We start from the raw sequence: 15823 nt of genomic DNA, 5'->3' as shown, positions 1-15823 counted from the left end.
CGGTGCAGCCCAGCACCTCGGACAGCTCCAGGGACGTGCGCACGCCTCCGGGCGCAGGTCCACGGCCCTGAGGCTCTCCGGGTCCCCCGAGCCTCAACCCGGAACTCCGCCCCAGGAGCCCTCCCCCCGGCGGCTCCCCTGGGCGAGTCCCCCCGCGGGGACCCCCGAGAGGGTCCCCTGAGCTTCCTAGAGCTCCCGGAAGTGCCGGCGGCGCGGCGCGGGGCGGGGCTCCCTGTGGGCGCGGCGCGCGCTTCCGGCTCTCCCGCCGGGGCCCGGGGAGCGGTGGGTGAGAGGCCCCGCGGTGCTGGTCGCTGGGCCCTGCAGCCGGGCCGGCGGGGGACGAGGCGTCGCGCCCGGCTCCCTCAGGCCTTCCCTCCCGCCGTCAGCACAACCAGCCAGCCGCGCCCCCTGCCGCTCTCGGTACCATGGCCGGCGGCCTCGACCCCCGGCGCCCGAGCTTCGTTCGTGCGCGAGGAGGGCGCCCCCGGCCTGCTGGGCCCAGGGCCTGGACGGCCACAGGCCAGGTTCCCAAACCATGCTTCTCCCACTCCTTATTTTAGGGAGTCCGCTGGAAGATTTGAAAATCCCGGGAAAGCCCGGGTTTCCCTTTCAGAGAAGCTCATCCTGGAGTGTCCAGGTGCACCTTGCTAAGTCCAGGCCAATGTGCCCTTGGGGAGAGCATCTGGCTCTGGGCACGGCCCCATCTGCACAGCTGGGGTGTGTTTTCCCCAGGACCTCTCCACGGATCAGCACGAATCCTCATCTCACCGATGGCAGCGCTGTCACCCGCTGTGACCTCACCCCCACTCTGCCTGCCGAGGGGACCGGGCCAGGCTCTCCTCTTCCGGAGGCGGGGACCCAGGGACATGGTACACCCCTCTCGAGCCCCAGTCTTTGTCCCTTGGGCCACAGATCCTGACCTTAACATCTGTCATTCAGTGTGCAGCCTCCTCGGGCTGTTCCCAGCGCCCCCCCCCCCCCGCCCAGCGCTGCTGCCTTGCCACAGGGATCAGCGAGGCCCCGGATCTCAGGGGAAATGGAAGGCTAGTCCTCAAGGAGGACAGGTTTTAACAGAATTCTTTTCTTTTTTTAAAATTTTGTCTTAACTTTAAGAGTTTTTGAGCAAAAATCGTTTGGAATCAGAGAGCACCAAACTGGAAGTGGTTAGGAGCGCTCCCAGATTTCTTTTTCTTTAAGAGTGTTTTGGGAGTTTGTGTCCTTCTAACACCCTTCCGCTCCCTGACCTTGATCCCTGCATAACCCCATCCCAGACAGAGGGCCTAATTTCCTTGTTCCCGCCCCGCTGATTTAAATGAGATGATGCGGCCTTTGTCGAAGTCTCTCCGTGCTCTGGTTCAGAGTCTGGTGTCATTTGCTGCCTCCCTTTCTGGTTTCAGACCATGAGGACGGAGTTCATAGTGAGGAGCAGATTCCGGGCAGAACCGCAGGGTGTCCCGGGGACAAAGGTTCTAAGGTCCGGGCCACAGGTCCAGGGACCTGCCGGGCCGTGCAGAAGCCATCGGGGTTCACAGGGGCGGGCAGGGCTGCCACACAAGGCCTGCGTGCACCAGGCAAGTCCCGAGGAAGCCAGCCTGGTGACCCGCCAGGAAGACCGCGCAGGAGGGAGCCCGGGTAGCTGCGACCCAGCTGGAGGAGCCACTCAGAATCCAGCAGGCTTGGGGAGCCCCGGCGGGCGAAGCAGCACTGCACCGGGCCGTGCGCCCCGAGGCCGCCCCGTGAGGGGCCCACATCCTGGAGCAGTGGCAGCCTCCAAGCAGGGAAAAGCCTCCCCAGTGCCGCAAGTCGGACCTGGTGAAGCACCAGCGGGTCCACACTGGCGAGAAGCCCTACGCGTGCGGCCACTGCGGGAAGGCTTTCGTGCAGAGCTCTCACTTCACGCAGCACCTGCGGTTCCACAACAGCGAGAAGCCCCTTGCGTGTCAGCAGTGCGGTCAGGCCTTCAGCCAGAGCTCCAGCCTCGTTCAGCACCAGCGGGTCCACACCGGGGAGAAGGCCTACCAGTGCGGCGAGCGCGGCCGCGCCTGCAGGGCCCTGTCGGGCTGCTTCTGGCACCAGCGCGTCCTCACCCGGGAGAACCCTTTCCGCTGACTGGGACCGCAGGGGTCCACCGGGGCCTGTGCCGCGCCAAGCCGACCTTCCACTAGAGGGCGCTGTGGACGCCGTGGATGCCTGCCGCGCGCTGCTGGGGGCGCGGGGAGAGCAGCACGCGGACCATCGCTGAAGGTGGCCCCTGCACCCCAGTTAAGATGCCGGCGCTCGCCCCCTCGCCCGCACGCTCCCCCAGCCCTCGCCGCCCCAGGGCCGCCCAGGGAAACAAGTGCGAACAGAGTCCCGGTCGCGGGCGGGACAGAAGGTCGACGCAAGGCGGCCACGCCCTTTCTCTTCCTGGGAGACCTAGCGGCTTTGCTGCTGACAGACACGAAGGGAAATGTAGGGCCTGAGCGCCCCGTGGTCCCCCTAATGGTAGCCCTGGCCGAGGCCTACAGGAGAGCTCAGGCACTAGGGAAGATGGTGTACAGCTGTCAGGCGACCAACGGACTTGCATGTTAAGGGTTATTTTAAAAATAGGATTAATATGCCCAAAAGACATGTACGAACGAACACATGTCCTGAACGAAATATTTGCGGGCTTGTACTACGGGTACTTATCCCCGACCCGAAACAGTCTTGTCCCTTTCATAGAAATGCACGGGGTTAACCGACACTTGGCAGCGAGCACTTTGCGCTCTGAGGCCAGGGCACGCGCGGGGCGCCGCGGCGCCGCGAGGGGCGGGGCGCCGCGAGGGGGCGCCTGACCCTGGGAGTGCAGGAGCAGAAGACCATTCAAGAGTTTGGAGCTTCGAGCTTAGTTGAGACTAGTGGGTGTTTTCTCTGGTTGTGGTGCCGTGAGAAGAGGCTAGAGCACAGGCCCGGACATGGATAACGTTCGTGGGAAGTGGCCGCAGTGGCTCTCCGGATGCCTGCGCTCAGGTGAGTCCCCTCGACTGCCTCGTGGCTTGTGGGAGCGAATGTTCAGGAGCGGAAGTCGGGCTGGCGTTTTTGGAGTGTTGCTTTTGCTAAGAGTAGCCCTCACGATACTGGAGGTTTTCCCTTGTGATGCGTCGGCAAGCTTATTTCTAGTTTTTGGATCATTTTTTTTTTAATATTTATTTATTTATTTACTTATTTGGCTGCGCCATGTCTTAGTTGCAGCACACGGGATCTTAGTTGCCTCGTGGGGGATCTTTTTGTTTCTGCACGGGAGATCTTTAGTTGCGGCTTTCCAGCTCTTAGTTGCGGCATGCAGGATCTAGTTCCCCGACCAAAGATCGAACCTAGGCCCCCTGCACTGGAAGTGCGCAGTCTTAACGACTGGACTACCTGGGAAGTCCCTAGATCATCTTTTTAAGATGTTTTAATTTTTATGTGTGCTTTATGATTTTTATAATTTGTTACAAATAAATGCAGTGCGTGGTGGGCATGTACTCAGCGTTTACTGATGCCTCTGCAGTGAAAAGCCTCAACACATAGGGTGGGCTGGCAGGAGACTGGTGCGGGGAGCCCCGTTTGGGCGGGATTGCGGGAGAGGCTCCAGAGGGGCCCCGGGGATGGCGGGGAGTCCAGAGTTGGGAAGGTTGCGGCTTGCAGGTTGCAGGTACTGAGGAAGCTCAGGGCTACTCCGGCATCAGCTCTTGCATTCTGAAGCTGGTTTTGGTCCCAAAGAGAAAACTGTTTAGGCTGTTGGTGGGGGTCCAGACTACCCGGTTCCTCCCCTCCTGGCCCTGCTGCTGCCACCCAGCCGCCCGCTGGAAGGCCTGTCCACTGTGCTCGGCCCTTCATCTCTCCCCAGCTGCTCAGGGCAGTAAAAGGGAACTGGGAAGACCCAGCGGGCTTCGTCCACCTTTCTGTCCTGCACCCGCAGCGACCAGCAGCAGCATTCCAGTGGCACCTGTTTTGTTGGCCCTGGATGGAGGAAGACGGGCAGAGCAGAGCCGCTGACCAGTGGTGAACAGGGACCCCTGGCTTCCAGCGGGGAGATTCAGTGCCCATCTGTCAGCACAGCGCAGTCAGGCTTGACTGAATGAGGTGTGGTGATTGCCTTCTCCATGTCCCAGCTCCTTCCTCTGGAAACACAGCCTCTCTGGGGGTTAATATCAGAAGAGGAGATGAACACAGTGCAGGGCTGTTCAAGGAGAGTGTGGCTGGGAGCAGGCAGACTGAGTGGTATCTGCACCGTCCCCCTGGGGCTGTTAGTGGAGGGACAGACCACATGCGCGCTTGGGGCCTCAGGCCAGCCTGAGTTCAGCCCTCCGCACCTCGTGCCGGCCCAGCCCTGGCACCACTGAAGCCTGTCCGGCCCTCTGGGCACCGGCCAGGGCCTGGTCCTGGAAGCTGAGTGGTCCCACTACCCATGAACAAAGCAAGCGACAGAAGCCCCTCGGCACTGGCTCGGGCAGCGCGCAGGATTAAGGAGCTGCTTCAGGACCCCCAGGAATCTGGATTTTCTAGGCTGTCGGAGAGGTCTCTGGCCCCTCCCTGCCTCTCATCTCTGCAGGCCCCATGTGGCCTCGGGCTCCAACCGCTGACCGGCCTTCCCCAGGTCTGACACCATCTCAGCCCGGGCTGCAGAGTACAGCGCCCTCTCTCGCCCCAGCTCCTGGAGAAGCGGGTGGTGGGGGTTCCAGAGTGATCTAGGGGAAGAGAGGGAGAGGAGCATTCCCAGAAGGAAGGGGTCCTGAGCAGAAGCAAGCCACAGGCCCCCAGATGCACCCCTGAACCTGTCGGAAAAGAAAAGCCAGTGCATGTCCCGTGAGGAAGCCGTCGTCGTAGCCTCTGAACAAGAAAGCTCCCTCCGGGCACCTGGTTGTAGAAGCGACATGTGCGTGATAGGAAACTGGGACACGTGGGAACATCTGGAGAAAAAAACCTTTCGCCACCTGCGTCCTGGGGTGTGGTTGTCGGCCTCATCTGCACCATCGGAAAACAAACTCAGTATGCAATTTATGATCTGCTTTGGGGCTTAAAAACAAAACAGGCTTTCTCCGTGTTTTACAAGATCATCAATGACTGCTGTTTGTCAAGATTTCACTTTTTGAGAAAACTTTTGACAAAGCCCGTTTTCCCTATTATATAAACAGAATATGTCATAGAAAATTTGGGAAATGGGGAAAAGTAGAAAGAAATCACACTAGTTCACACCACATGGCAGAAATGTACCTTTTAGTTTTTTTATATCTATACAGATTTCTTCCCCGAATCTTTTTAGAATGGATTGCATCCATTATGTCTCTTGGTACCGTAACCCTTTAGTGTGTATTTCCTATATTCAACGACATTCTCTTACAAAACCACAGTGCGGGTACCAAATCCAGGTAATTGGACATTGATACAATGCTCAACAAAGCAAGCCTTCTCGTTGTGCTCGTGGCATTTTCCCTCCAACCCAGCATCCATTCTGGGATCCTAGCCTGCCTGTGGTCACTGTGTCTCCTGAGGAACCTATAGTGTGGAGCAGTTCCTCAGCCTTTCTTTTCTCCCGAGATGATTTATTACTTGCAAGGGGAAAATGGTGCCCACATGGTCAAAAAACCAGAGGACACTGACCGTGTGATCAAAATGGTCACTAGCCAGTGAAGAGCCCGTGGACACCATGTCCCTCCACGTGACGCCCAGAGGACACGTGGTTGCAGGATTCCAGCTGGAGAGGTGCGACCTGTGTCCAGTGATGCGGAAAGGGAAGGGAATGGGCAAAGCTCAGAGGGAGGCGAGAACGAGCCTGGCGTGTTCAGGGAGCGGTGACTGGTTTCACAGTTGGGGGGAGCTGGAGGAAGAGGTGACACTGGACAGGTGGGTGGAAGCTGATGGAGGTAAGGTCTGCTGCCATCCGGGCACTGGGCCACCATCAAAGGCCCAGCCCAGCTGTGAGGGTGCCAGTCTGCACCCGTGCTTCTGTCTGGGCTAAGAACCCGGGGTGGGTGCCAGAGCAGCAGACTTCCGTAGGAGGAGAATCTTGCGGAGGGACATTGTCAGGGAGCAGGGAGTCATTTCAAGGGCTCTCTGGGCTGTGGGGTTTCTGGAAGCAGGTTAGAATGAGGTGGCTGAGGAGAGACCACAGGAGTCATCTACAGGAAAGTGCCCAGAGCACGGAGAGACAACTCAGCGATGGGCTGGGGACAGGACATTCGTCGCCTAAGCCCCACGACACGTGTTTAAGGCAGACGCTGTGAAGGTTCCTCAGCCGGGATTAAACACAAGAGTACCCACTCTGCAGAGGACCCCAAGGCCACCGTTCCTGTGGGAAGCCTGCAGCCCCACGTCACGTGTAGAGCCCAGAGAACTCCCGACCTTGGGAACTGAATCCTGCCCACCGCCACGTGAGACCCCAGGGGAGACCCCAGTCGTGGCCAACACCTTGCCTGCAGCCTAGGAGAGACCCCAGCCCAGGACCGGCCAGGCTGTGCCCGGACTCGTGCAACACAAGGAAGCCGTGAGATCATAAACGCATGATGCTTCAAGCCCTTAAGTGTGTGGTCACTGAAAACCAGCGGTGAGGGAAACCCGGAGAATGTGGCGCAGCGGCCCGACGCGCGGGAGGAAGGGGATTTCTGCGCTGCCCCCGGCTTAGGAGGGGGATCCACCTGCGGAGGACCAGCCGCTGTGAGGCTCTGGCGCCCAGGCCGGGCAGGCTCGGGGCGCCCTCCCCTCCCCCCTTTCTCCACGGGCGCTGACTTCATGCGTCCGTGCATTCGCTTATTCCGCAGTCAGCAAGGTCACCTAACCCGGCTTACTCCCCGGACCACAGGCCTGGACCTGGTGGAGGCCACGCGGCCCGGGGCGGGGGTCCGGGAGGCGTCCCAGAGGTGCGGGAAGTGAAGCCCTGCAGGGGCGGGAGCGGTCGGTGTGAAGGTGGCCGGACAGCAACCGAGGGTCTTGCATGCGAAGCTAGGAAATCCGCGCATAGCTCGCGAAGGCAGGCCCACCCCCACCCCCACCCCGCGGCCTCCAGGGCAGCTGAGTGCGGGTCCTCCGGCGCCCTAGAACGTTACCGGAAGTGCCCGAGCCGCCCGGGAGAGGGAGGCGGCGCTTCCGGCGGGCGGCGGGGGCTCCGGGTAAGTGGTGGCGGACCGGGGCTTGGGCAGCGGTTGGCAGACGATGGGCCGCGCCCGCGAGGGAAGTAGAAATATGGGCGCAAGGACGGGCCGTCCCTACGGGGCATGGGGCCCTTATCTGTCCTGGGCTCTCCCTGCGAAAGGGCTCACATCCGGGAGGAGAGCGGAAGCGAGGGGCGGCCCCGGGGACAGCCTTCCCCGCCCATTGTGACGACCAGTGTGAAGGCCCCGGGACAGCCTCAGACAGTTCCCTGAAGTGAAATCACAGTTTAATTTTAAGGCCTTTGTAAATCATCGAATTATCCGCCGTCCAGTGCACTTTTTCTTCTTCCAGCGGTGTATGAAGGTGCCTGTTTCCCCTAATTGTCTGTATGCTCATAAGGTGCCACTGTTTTTAAGCCTTATTGTTTTTTTTAATATTTACTTATTTTAGGCTGCGTCGGGTCTCAGTTGTGGCTTGGGGGAACTTCCGCTGAGGCACGCGGTTCCCTCGTTGTGGCACCTGGGCTTTTCTAGTTGCGGGCGCATGGGCTCCGGAGTGCATGGCTCCGTACTTGTGGCGCTCGGGCTTAGCTGCTCCGTGGCATGTGGGATCTTAGTTCCCCGATCAGGGATGGAACCCGTGTCCCCTGCACTGGAAGGCGGTTCCTTAACAACTGGACCACCAGGGAGGTCCCAGCTACTTGTTTATTTTCTTCTGCTGGTTACCTGTCCATAACTTTAACTAGTTTTTTCGTGCTTTTTCATGTATATATAGTGGGTTTTTAGATATTGAGGATATGAATCTTTGTGTTGCAAATATCCCTCCGTTTTTTTTTTTTCCTTTTGTTTTTGACAGTAAATATCCTTGTGTAGTTAGATCTGTCACACTTTACCTTTGGTGGCAAGCTTAGCAAAAGCGTTCCTCAATCCAGAATTGCGCCATTCAGATCGTTACTTTTTTGGTTTCATATATTTATATTCAGATCTTTTGTTATTATCAAGAAAAAATATAAATGCATAGAAATTTTTCCACACATCCGAGGACTGACTAAAGGTGCTCGTTGGTTCCTGGTGGAGCTGAGACCACAGTGGGCAGGTAACAGGTGCTGCCACATCTATCTCTGCTCCTGATCTGCTGGGGGGCGGGGGTGGGGGAGCCAGCATGGCCTAGACAGTTCCCAGAGGGTGTCCCGTGGAACACTAGTTTCTGGGATGTTTGCTTATTCAGACCTTGGTTTATAGTGAGGTGGCTCCTTCAGGGCCCTCTGGGCAGGCTCTGAGCCTCCCTTCTCTGAAGGCACTCTGACCTCACCCCCACCCTTCCTTTCTCTTTCTCCCAGGCAGGTGTCCTACTACTGGTGTTTCTGCGGCAAGCAGCAAGCAGAGCCCCAGCCTGAGTCCACAGAACGCCCCAGAGAGGCGACCCTGATGGACACGTGCACAGGTGAGGGAGGCAGGCAGGCCCAGAGGGCCATCCTGGGGTCAGGGACGTGGGGACAGCTTAGGAATCGGGGCTCCCAAGTCCATCTGCCTGGCTGCTACTAACCATCACAGCTTCTAACCATCACAGCTCCCCACCTCCATGCCTGCTGTGCTCCCTCAGCCCCTCCCTCCTTTGTTCTCCTGGACACACTCTATACCCTGCTCTCTCTTTCTCTGGTCCCCCCACCTGGAGACCTCTGAGAACAAGAATTTTATTTTTTAAATTATAGTTGACTTACCGTGTTGTGTTACTTTCAAGTGTACAGCAAAGTGATTCAGTTATATGTACATGTTCTTTTTCGTGTTCTTTTCCATTATAGGTTATTACAAGATAATGAATATAGTTCCATGTGCTGTACAGTAGGATCTTGTTGTTTACCTGTTTTATATATAGCAGTGTGTAGCTGCTGATCCCAAACCCCTAATTTATGCCTCCCTCCGCTCCCTTTCCCCTTTGGTAAACATAAGTTTGTTTTCTGTGTGTCTTTCTGTTTTGTAAATAAGTTCATTTGTATCATTTTTTTTAATTTAATTTTATTTATTTATTTATTTATTTTTGCGGTACGCAGGCCTCTCACTGCTGTGGCCTCTCCCGTTGCGGAGCACAGGCTCCGGACGCGCAGGCTCAGCGGCCATGGCTCACGGGCCCAGCCGCACCGCGGCATGTGGGATCTTCCCGGACCGGGGTACGAACCCATGTCCCCTGCATCGGCAGGCGGACTCTCGACCACTGCACCACCAAGGAAGCCCCATATTTTTATTTATTTTATTTTAACAATTATTTTGGCTGCATTGGGTCTTCGTTGCTGCGCGCAGGCTTTCCTCTGGTTACGGCAAGCAGGGGCTACTCTTTTTTTTTTTTTTGCGGTACGCGGGCCTCTCGCTGTTGTGGCCTCTCCCATTGCGGAGCACAGGCTCCGGACGCGCAGGCTCAGTGGCCATGGCTCACGGGCCCAGCCGCTCCGCAGCATGTGGGATCTTCCCGGACCGGGGCACGAACCCGTGTCCCCTGCATCGGCAGGTGGACTCTCAACCACTGCGTCACCAGGGAAGAGGGGCTACTCTTCGTTGCAGCGCACGGGCTTCTCATTGCAGTGGCTTCTCTTTGTTTTGGAGCACGGGCTCCAGGCACGCAGGCTTCAATAGTTGTGGCACTTGGGCTCAGTAGTTGTGGCTCGTGGGCTCTAGAGTGCAGGCTCAGTAGTTGTGGCACACGGGCTTAGTTGCTCCACGGCATGTGTGATCTTCCCAGACCAGGGGCTCGAACCCGTGTCCCCTGCATTGGCACGCAGATTCTTAACCACTGTGCCAGCCGGGAAGCCTCTGTATCATTTTTTTAGATTCCACATATAAGTGATATTATGTGATATTTGTCTTTGTCTGACTGACTTCACTTAATATGATAATCTGTTGCTGCATGTTGCTGCAAATGGCATTATTTCATTCTTTTTATGGCTGAGTAGTATTCCATTATATATATATGTACCATATCTATTCATCTATTGATGGACATTTAGGGTGCTTCCGTGTCTTGGCTATTGTGAATAGTGCTGCTATGAACACTGGGGTGCATGTATCCTTTCGAATTAGAGTTTTTTCTGGATGTATGCTCAGGAGTGGGATTGCTGGGTCATATGGTAATTCTATTTTTAGTTTTTTAAGGAACCTCCATACTGTTCTCCATAGTGGCTGCACCAATTTACATCCCCACAAACAGTGTAGGAGGGTTCCCTTTTCTCCACACCCTCTCCAGCATTTATTATTTGCAGACTTTTTGATGATGGTCATTTTGACCAGTGTGAGGTGGTACCTCATTGTAGTTTTGATTTGCATTTCTCTAATAATTAGCAATGTTGAGCATCTTTTCATGTGCCTGTTGGCCATCTGTATGTCTTTGGAAAAATGTCTGTTAGGTCTTCTGCCCATTTTTTTGATTGAGTTGTTTTTTTGTTATTGAGTTGGATAAGCTGTTTGTATATTTTGAAAATTAAGCCCTTGTCAGTCGCAATGTTTGCGAATATTTTCTCCCATTCCATAGGTTGTCTTTTTGTTTTGTTTATGGTTTCCTTTGCTGTGCAAAAGCTTTTAAGTTTGATTAGGTCCCATTTATTTTTGCTTTTATTTCTTTTGCTTTTGGAGACTGACCTAAGAAAACATTGCTACAATTTATGTCAGAGAAGGTTTTGCCTATGTTCTGTTCTAGGAGTTTTATGGTGTCCTGTCTTATGTTTAAGTCTTTAAGCCATTTTGAGTTTATTTTTGTGTGTAGTGTGAGGGAGTGTTCTAACTTCATTGACTTCCATGTGGCTCTCCAGCTTTCTCAGCACCACTTGGCTGAAGGGACTGTCTTTTCACCATTGTATTCTTGCCTCCTTTGTCTAAGATTAATTGACCATAGGTGTGTGTGTTTATTTCTGGGCTCTCTGTTCTGTTCCATTGATCCATATGTCTGTTTTTGTGCAAATACCATGCTGGGTTTTTGTGGGGGTTTTTTGAATTTTATGTATTTTTTGATACAGCAGGTTATTAGTTATCCATTTTATACACATCAGTGTATACATGTCAATTCCAATCTCCCAATTCATCCCACAACCTTCCCCGCACCCCCACCACCGCTTTCCCCCCTTGGGTCCATACGTTTGTTCTCTACATCTGTGTCTCTATTTCTGCCCTGCAAACCGGTTCATCTGTACCATTTTTCTAGGTTCCACATACATGCGTTAATATACGATATTTGTTTTTCTTTTTCTGACTTACTTCACTCTGTATGACAGTCTCTAGATCCATCCACATCTCTACAAATGACCCAATTTCGCTCCTTTTTATGGCTGAGTAATATTCCATTGTATATATGGGCCACATCTTCTTTATCCATTTGTCTGTCGATGGGCACTTAGGTTGCTTCCATGACCTGGCTATTATAAGTAGTGCTGCAGTGAACATTGGGGTGCATGTGTCTTTTTGAATTATGGTTTTCTCAGGGTATATGCCCAGTAGTGGGACTGCTGGGTCATATGGTAGTTCTATTTTTAGTTTTTAAGGAACCTCCATACTGTTCTCCATAGTGGCTATATCAATTTATATTCCCACCAACAGTGCAAGAGCGTTCCCTTTTCTCCACACCCTCTCCAGCATTTATTGTTTCTAGATTTTTTGATGATGGCCATTCTGACTGGTGTGAGGGGATACCTCATTGTAGTTTTGATTTGCATTTCTCTAATAATTAGTGATGTTGAGCAGCTTTTCATGTGCTTCTTGGCCATCTGTATGTCTTCTTTAGAGAAATGTCTATTTAGGTTTTCTGCCCATTTTTGGATTGGGTTGTTTGTTTTTTTAATATTGAGCTGCATGAGCTGTTTATGTATTTTGGAGATTAATCCTTTGTCCGTTGATTCATTTGCAAATATTTTGAGAGTTGTCTTTTCGTCTTGTTTGTAGTTTCCTTTGCTTTGCAAAATCTTTTAAGTTTCATTAGGTCCCATCTGTTTATCTTTGTTTTTATTTCCATTACTCTAGGAGGTGGATCGAAAAAGATCTTGCTGTGATTTATGTCAAAGAGTGTTCTTCCTGTGTCTTCCTCTAAGAGTTTTATAGCGTCTGGTCTTACGTTTAGGTCTCTAATCCATTTTTAGTTTATTTTCGTGTATGGTGTTAGGGAGTGTTCTGATTTCATTATTTTACATGTAGCTGTCCAGTTTTCCCAGCACCATTTATTGAAGAGGCTTTTTCTCCATTGTATACCCTTGCCTCCTTTCTCATAGATTAGTTGACCATAGGTGCGTGGGTTTATCTCTGGGCTTTCTATCCTGTTCCATTGATCTATATTTCTGTTTCTGTGCCAGTACCATATTGTCCCTTGATTATTGTAGATTTGTAGTAGAGTCTGATTCCTCCAGCTTCGATTTTTTCCCTCAAGACTGCTTTGGCTATTCGGGGTCTTTTGTGTCTCCATACAAATTTTAGGATTTTTTGTTCTGGTTCTGTAAAAAATGCCATTGGTGATTTGATAGGGATTGCATTCCATCTGTAGATTGCATTGGGTAGTATAGTCATTTTCACAGTATTGATTCTTCCAATCCAAGAACATGGTATATCTCTCCATCTGTTTGTATCATCTTTAATTTCTTTCATCAGTGTCTTATAGTTTTCTGCATACAGGTCTTTTTGTCTCCCTAGGTAGGTACCGTGCTATTCTGATTACTGTAGCTTTGTAGTATTGTCTGAAGTCAGGGAGGGTTATGCCTCCAGCTTGGAGGAACAAGAGTATTAATTCTTGGCTTTGTCTCACCAGGGCCCAGCAGTGTCAACTGGCCTAGGCTCAGGGTTGGTGACCAGGAAGTGTGTGGTGGATGACAATCTGGCTGGCCTCCCGCCCACTGGCCACCTCCCTCTCGGGCTCCAGGCCCCTCTGTTCTGAAGATTTCAGGCCACATTTGGGGGAGGGCTCATATTCAGTTGCCTGTTGTTGCTGTTGTTGAATTGTCACATGACCTGTGCTAACAGCCAGGCCATCTTCCCTTGGCAAAGACACATGCCATTTCAAGCTTTTCCCCATCATACTCTACCCTAAGGTTCTGGTTCAGCAGTGGGAGCCTGGGGAGAACATGACCGTGGCTCCCCAAACACACCTGGAACTGCTCTCCCAGGAAGTCACAGAACCCCCGTGTCGGGTGGTTCAGCCACCGTGTCCCTGCACCTCATCCCTCAGGGTGTGAGTTGGGGATGACCCAGAGGTGCAGCCATGGAGCCACCCTTCAGGCCCAGTACTTCCAGGCCACTGTCTCCCTCCCTTGTCTGACCCTACTCCTGACCAGATCTGGCCCAGACAGCACTCTTCAGTCTCACAATTTGGGGCTAGATTTTAGCAAGTGCCACCATACACAGTGTGTGGAGGAAAAAACAGGTTACCAAAAACATCCCATTCAGAAAAGGAATAAAGAGAAAGCACCCTGTCTGGGTTGCTGGCCTGAGCATATAGTATGAGATGTACGGCCTGAAGGGAGGTGAGGCTGAGGGCTGGGCCCCAGTGTCAGAGTGGTGACCAGCATCTGTGCCAGGGGACTGAGCTTCTTGGTTAGGACGTCTGGCAGCCCAGGTTCTGCCTTCTGGGCACACTCCTGGGCACTTGGGCTGGAGGTGCCTCTGTTGGGGGCGGCCTCCCTGGCTTTTCCCCACTAGGTGCCAGGAGTGCCCCTTGCCCACTGTGACACCGGAAGTGTTTTCAAACATGGCCACACGTGCCTGCTCTGCTGCCAACCACTTCTCTCTGCATTCCAGGCCACGAGGCTGTACCAGGGTGTCACCAGAGCCTGGGGGTCTGTCTCCCCCAACTCGTGAGACCAGGCAGACTGAGGTTAGAGGCTTGGGCCTTTTCTGGAGTCACAGGGAAGCCTGCTGATTAGCTCTCTCCCAGTCCCTTGTCCATTCCTGCGACCACAGGTGTTAGAAGTCGGGGAGGAGAGCTGGGCAGGAGGAGGACAGGCGGGATAATGGGTTTCTGCTGCCCAGTGGCGTCTTACTGTTCCCTATCATCACGTGGCTCTCCCGTGCCATCCATGTGTCGTCAGCAGAGTTCTAAGTTGTGCATCTCTCCCCCTTTTCCAGCTTTCCTAGCACAGGCACCGAGTGGCGGCCCGGCTTCCTGCTACGCTGCTTTGGTGGCTGAGCAAGGGGCTCAGAGCCCAGGGCTGATGCTACGACAGGCAACCTTAGAAGAAGGGGGGCGCCGTGGACAGGCTGTGCCAGGACTGTTACGGGGGCCTCCCCGGACACTGCGGTTTCCAGACCCTTGTGGGAATGAGGAAGCTAGAGAGAGGCCCAAAGGTTCCCCTCGGGGACCAGTTGTTTATGAGGAAACTGGAGGGCAGAATGGCCATGAGGACAGTGTGTCCGGGTCAGAGGTCACCCTGAATGCAGCCTCCACAGCCGATAGGAGAGGCCACTGGAAAGGACGGCCTTACCGATGCAGCACCTGCGACAGGAGCTTCAAATGCTATTCAGATGTGGTGAAACACCAGAGCATTCACTCTGGGGAGAAACCCTACGAGTGCAGCGACTGTGGGAAGGCCTTCATCCACAGCTCCCACGTCGTCAGGCACCAGCGCATTCACAACGGGGAGAGGCCTTACGTTTGTAAGGAGTGTGGGAAGGCCTTCAGCCAGAGCTTCAACCTCATCAGACACCAGAGAATCCACACGGGAGAGAAGCCCTACGAATGTGCTGAGTGTGGCAGGTCCTTCAGTCAGAGGTCAGATGCCATTAAGCACCAGAGAATTCACACTGGCGAGCGGCTGTATGAGTGCAGCGAGTGCGGGAAAACCTTCATCCATAGCTCAAACGTCGTCCGACACCAGAGAATTCACCACGGAGAGAATCCTTACGAATGCAAAGAGTGTGGGAAAGCCTTCAGCCAGAGCTCCAACCTCATTCAGCACCAGCGGGTCCACACTGGGGAGAAGCCCTACGCCTGCCAGGAGTGTGGGCGCGCCTTCAGCCGCAGCTCCTTCCTCAGTGAGCACCGGCGCATCCACACCGGGGAGAAGCCCTACGAGTGCGGCGAGTGTGGCCGCGCCTTCAGGGCCCTGTCGGGCTTCTTCCGGCACCAGAGGATCCACACTGGGGAGAAGCCTTTCCACTGTGCCAGGTGTGGCAGGGCCTTCCGCCTGAGCTTTCATCTTATCCAGCACCAGCGAGTTCACGGCACGGAGTGAGCCTGTTGGGGGGTGAACATGGAGTGGAAAATTGAGTAAAGAAGATTGGAGTGTGGGTACAACACCCTTCACTTTTTGCCCACTCCCCCAGCTTTGTGTACTTTGCCCCACAGGAAGAGGATAAAACTGTCTTGCTGGTCTCCAAGCCTGCCCGTGGAGGCCTGCAGTTTGTCTGCCGCCGCCTTGCCAGGAGCACTGGAAAGGAAAGAGGAGCCGTGGGGAAGGAGACGTGATGGCAACGTGTGCCTCGGAAGTTAATTTATTTCATTTTCACAGCACTGGGTTTTTTCCTGAAGTATAATTTACATATAGTGGAACACATAAATCTTAAGTGTTTGGTTTTATGAGTTTCAACAGTACAATGTGCTTTGACCTTTACAACCACCACACTCTGAAGATGTAGACTATTTCCATCACCCCAGAAAGTCTCCTTATGCCCCTTCAAGTCAGCCCCTCATCCTGAGAGGCAACCAGTGATCTCGTTTCTGTCACTATAGTTTTGCTTGTTCTAGAACGTTATATAAATAGTGATATAATTTA

At 53.8% G+C, this 15823-nt stretch overlaps 2 protein-coding genes across 11 annotated transcripts; both read left to right on the top strand.

Annotated features, from left to right (window-relative positions):
• The first annotated feature begins 1400 nt into the window (after nt 1–1400).
• LOC137210699 (zinc finger protein GLI4-like) lies at nt 1401–2787 on the top strand. Its single transcript, XM_067712759.1, has 2 exons — nt 1401–1418; nt 1762–2787. Exons 1-2 carry the CDS (start codon nt 1401–1403, stop codon nt 2107–2109), a joined length of 366 nt encoding a protein of 121 aa, XP_067568860.1. The 3' UTR covers nt 2110–2787.
• A 6-nt stretch (nt 2788–2793) lies between these two features.
• On the top strand, nt 2794–15823 carry ZNF696 (zinc finger protein 696). 10 transcript variants are annotated; one of them, XM_067712695.1, is made up of 4 exons: nt 7116–7455; nt 8094–8194; nt 8432–8535; nt 14187–15823. In XM_067712695.1, exons 1-4 carry the CDS (start codon nt 7450–7452, stop codon nt 15281–15283), a joined length of 1308 nt encoding a protein of 435 aa, XP_067568796.1. In that variant the 5' UTR covers nt 7116–7449; the 3' UTR covers nt 15284–15823. The 10 variants fall into 10 exon arrangements, with proteins under 10 accessions (XP_067568802.1, XP_067568798.1, XP_067568797.1 ...); XM_067712694.1 differs by having other exon boundaries at nt 14178–15823; XM_067712701.1 differs by lacking the exons at nt 7116–7455; nt 8094–8194 and adding an exon at nt 2794–2991 and having other exon boundaries at nt 8436–8535; nt 14178–15823.

The sequence above is a fragment of the Pseudorca crassidens genome, chromosome 17 (assembly GCF_039906515.1).
Source record: "Pseudorca crassidens isolate mPseCra1 chromosome 17, mPseCra1.hap1, whole genome shotgun sequence".
NCBI classification, from domain to species: domain Eukaryota; kingdom Metazoa; phylum Chordata; class Mammalia; order Artiodactyla; family Delphinidae; genus Pseudorca; species Pseudorca crassidens.
Note: the sequence above shows the minus strand (reverse complement) of the source record. Positions and strands in the feature narration are given on the sequence as shown.